The 3,419-nt window shown below is 43.0% G+C and overlaps 1 protein-coding gene across 1 annotated transcript; it reads left to right on the top strand.

The window, feature by feature from the left end:
* Nucleotides 1-1,977: 1,977 nt before the first annotated feature.
* On the top strand, nt 1,978-2,967 carry Or10s1 (olfactory receptor family 10 subfamily S member 1). Its single transcript, XM_076841801.2, has one exon. The coding sequence runs from the start codon at nt 1,999-2,001 to the stop codon at nt 2,965-2,967; it is 969 nt and encodes a 322-aa protein (XP_076697916.2). The 5' UTR covers nt 1,978-1,998.
* The last annotated feature ends 452 nt before the right edge of the window (nt 2,968-3,419 follow it).

Consider the following 3,419-nt stretch of genomic DNA (forward strand, 5'->3'; position numbering starts at 1 on the left):
GAAAAGTTTCTTTACGGGACTTCAGGAAAAAGATTTTTATGATAAAAGAAATAGTTAATAGGTATTTTCAAAATATCACAAATAGATGCACTCTGTGTTCCAGGTGCAGAGTTATAGAAAATAATATTCCTACAAGATAGCCCCCTGAGAAAAACGGAGGGACAGTGTGGTTCCAGAGGAGGGAGGGAAATTAGACAAACATTAAACCTCTCCCAGTATATCCTTTCCAGTAACATTGGGCAAACTCTCATTCTTTCCTGGGTTCACCACCAGCATCTCCACCAAAAGCAAACATTCACCCCTTCCCAACTGCAATGGGTCTTGAAGGGAGGAGGTGAATACTGAAACACTAGGCCCTGGACTTTTACCCTTTCCCATTGCCCATGAATCCTGGAAGGCGAAAAGCAAATAGTGAAGCTGTGGATATCAATGGGTCCCAGAGGAAGGAAGACAAGTAGTGAACACCGAGTTCTGAGCTTTTCTCAGTGACAGTGAGTCTCAAACTTTTTAAAACTGCCTTCCTGGTTAAAATTTTAACCTGCACAACTAGGTCTCAGAAACTATATGTCCACAGTCTCCAATGATTAATTAATTCACCCTCATTGTAAACTATAAAACTCAGACTCCTTCATAACCCAAGGGCCATTTCCGTACCCAGAAATGAGCCCTCCCATGCCTGATTGACTCTGCTGCAGAATAAAAGAAAAGCTTGCTGATCCCCTTGAGATCTGATTCAGTTCCGGTTATTTGTATTTTCATTATGGTGCTGAAACCATGTTGGTTACTTTTGCTTACAATAGGCAGTGCAGATCAGTAAAGATGAAAGCTGTATTAAGCATGTTGTTATCAGAAAACTCACTAAGAAGTAGACTATAAAATTATTTGCTATATTAGGGAGTAAGTAAGAGAATGCACATAAAATGCCATTGTGAAAATCTAGGCATAAGATAAACAAAGGCAGCTAGGCATGGTGGCCCACACATAATCTCAGTTACTTGAAAGGCTGAGGCCGAAAGATTTTTCAAGGATAATATGGGCAACTTAGCAAGGCCCTTTTCCAAAATAAAAATATACAAAGAGGTAGGGATGTAGCTCAGTGTTATAGCACCCCTAGGTTCAATCCTCAGCACCAAATAAATAAACAAACATAGGCTGTGCTAGGTAAAATTCATGGGCACTAAAGACACAACTGGGGGTGGGGGGGAGTTTAAAGAAAATTTTCACATAATACAACATTTAATTAGGCTTAGGAGGTAATGGACGGAATGACTCAAAGAGAAATCTTGTGGCCTAAAAGAAAGGAGCAACAAGAAAGAAATAGGAAAACAATTCCCAAAAATTTCAGACAAAGCTTTACAGGAAGAGCATGAAATGCACTGAACAAATTGTTCTGGTAATTATTCAGTCTACTCTCCAGGGCTTCATTGTCATACACTTGAGAGTTGTGGGCAACTGAAATTCCAGAGAACTCCCTCTGTGTGAGGGTTAGGTGGGGATGCTGTGTTCCTGGATGATGCAATAGCACTCAACATCTAGCCAAAGCTCTCCCAGAGAGAGATGAAACTCCCAGATGACAAACAATGATAAGAACCTGCTTGTGCACATCAAAAGCATGATGAATAAATTAGGAGGGCAGAGGTATCACAATTCTAGAATATATACAAAAAAAGGATATACTCAATGAAAGTAGGACTTATAATACTTTTTCTTATAGCCATAATTTAGGGATTATCTTTCTGAAAATAATGCTTTCAGTCCATTATGTGTTTCACAAGGAGTTCAGATTATTCTTTGAAAGATTCATTCTAAAAGAACAGGCAACAAGAAAACAGAAGAATAAGGCAAAACTTCAACTGAATTCTATCTTTTTGTCACTTATGGGAGAAACCACCAGGGCATCACTAGTTGGATAATAATATTAGGGGAAAGATAAAAACTATTTACTCTATTAACTCAGTTTTGTTGCAGAGGTTAAGTACCTACTCTGTATGTGAGAAGATGGAAGTGAAGACAGAGTACCCTAACCAGACTGTGGTAAGCCACTTCTTCCTGGAGGGTCTGAGGTTCACAGTTGAACATCCTAGCCTCTTCTTCCTCCTCTTTCTCCTCATCTACAGCATCACCATGTTGGGCAATCTCCTCATTCTCATAACTGTGGGATGTGATCCTCAACTCCGTTCCCCTATGTATCACTTCCTGGGCCACCTGTCCTTCCTGGATGCGTGTTTGTCTACCGTGACGGTGCCCAAGGTCATGGCTGGCCTGCTGACTCTGGATGGGAAGCTGATCTCCTTTGAGGGCTGCACCATACAGCTTTACTGCTTCCATTTCCTAGCCAGCACTGAGTGCTTCCTGTACACAGTCATGGCCTATGACCGTTACCTGGCTATTTGTCAACCCCTGCACTACCCAGTGGCCATGAACAGGCGGATGTGCGCAGGGCTGGCTGGAATCACTTGGGCAACAGGTGCTGTGCACTCTGCAATCCATACCTCTCTCACCTTCCACCTGCCATACTGTGGGCCTCACCACATAGCCTATTTCTTCTGTGACATTCCCCCTGTGCTGAAGCTGGCCTGTGCAGACACCACCACTAATGAGCTTGTCATGCTTGCCAACATTGGCATTGTGGCTGCAGGCTGCCTGATCCTCATCGTCATATCCTATGTCTTCATTGTGGCAGCTGTGCTGCGCATGCGCACAGCCGAGGGCCGACAACGCGCCTGCTCCACGTGCACCGCCCACCTCACCGTGGTGCTCCTGTACTATATGCCGCCTGTCTGCATCTACCTGCAGCCAAGCTCCAGTGGGGTAGGAGCTGGGGCGCCTGCTGTCTTCTACACAATCGTCACTCCCATGCTCAACCCTTTCATTTACACTCTGCGGAACAAAGAAGTGAAACGGGCCCTCCGGAGACTGCTGTGGCCTGGTTCCCTGGAGTCTCCAGCAAGGGGCCCACCCCAGTAAGCGGAGCTGTCTTGCCCCGACTTGCTTACCAGGAAAACAGTTACTCAAGTGTTAAAATGAGCAGGGAAACTCATTCGAGCCCAAATCAGAATAACTGAGTTTCGGTCAGCCGCGTTTTCCCTGCTTTGGCCTCAATGTCTCTGTCAAAAACTTATCACCCATTAAATGAAAGAATTGGATTAGTTGGTGTTTAGACTCTAAACAACTAAGCTCCATGACTCAAAGGTACGTGAATATGCTGTTCAAATCCTATTTTAGAATTTTTTATACGTTTTTGAAAATTATTTTGTTTGATGTAGAATACACATTAAAGAATTCTGAAAATAAAATATCATGCAGCTTAAGAGACCACATTGTTTTAGAATGAAAAAAATATAACTGCAAAGAGAAAAATGACTTGCCCAAGGTCACTTAGAAAGTGCCATTATCTTATTTCTCCTACTCCAGGTATT

The sequence above is a fragment of the Callospermophilus lateralis genome, chromosome 2 (genome assembly GCF_048772815.1).
Source record: "Callospermophilus lateralis isolate mCalLat2 chromosome 2, mCalLat2.hap1, whole genome shotgun sequence".
Classification (NCBI taxonomy): domain Eukaryota; kingdom Metazoa; phylum Chordata; class Mammalia; order Rodentia; family Sciuridae; genus Callospermophilus; species Callospermophilus lateralis.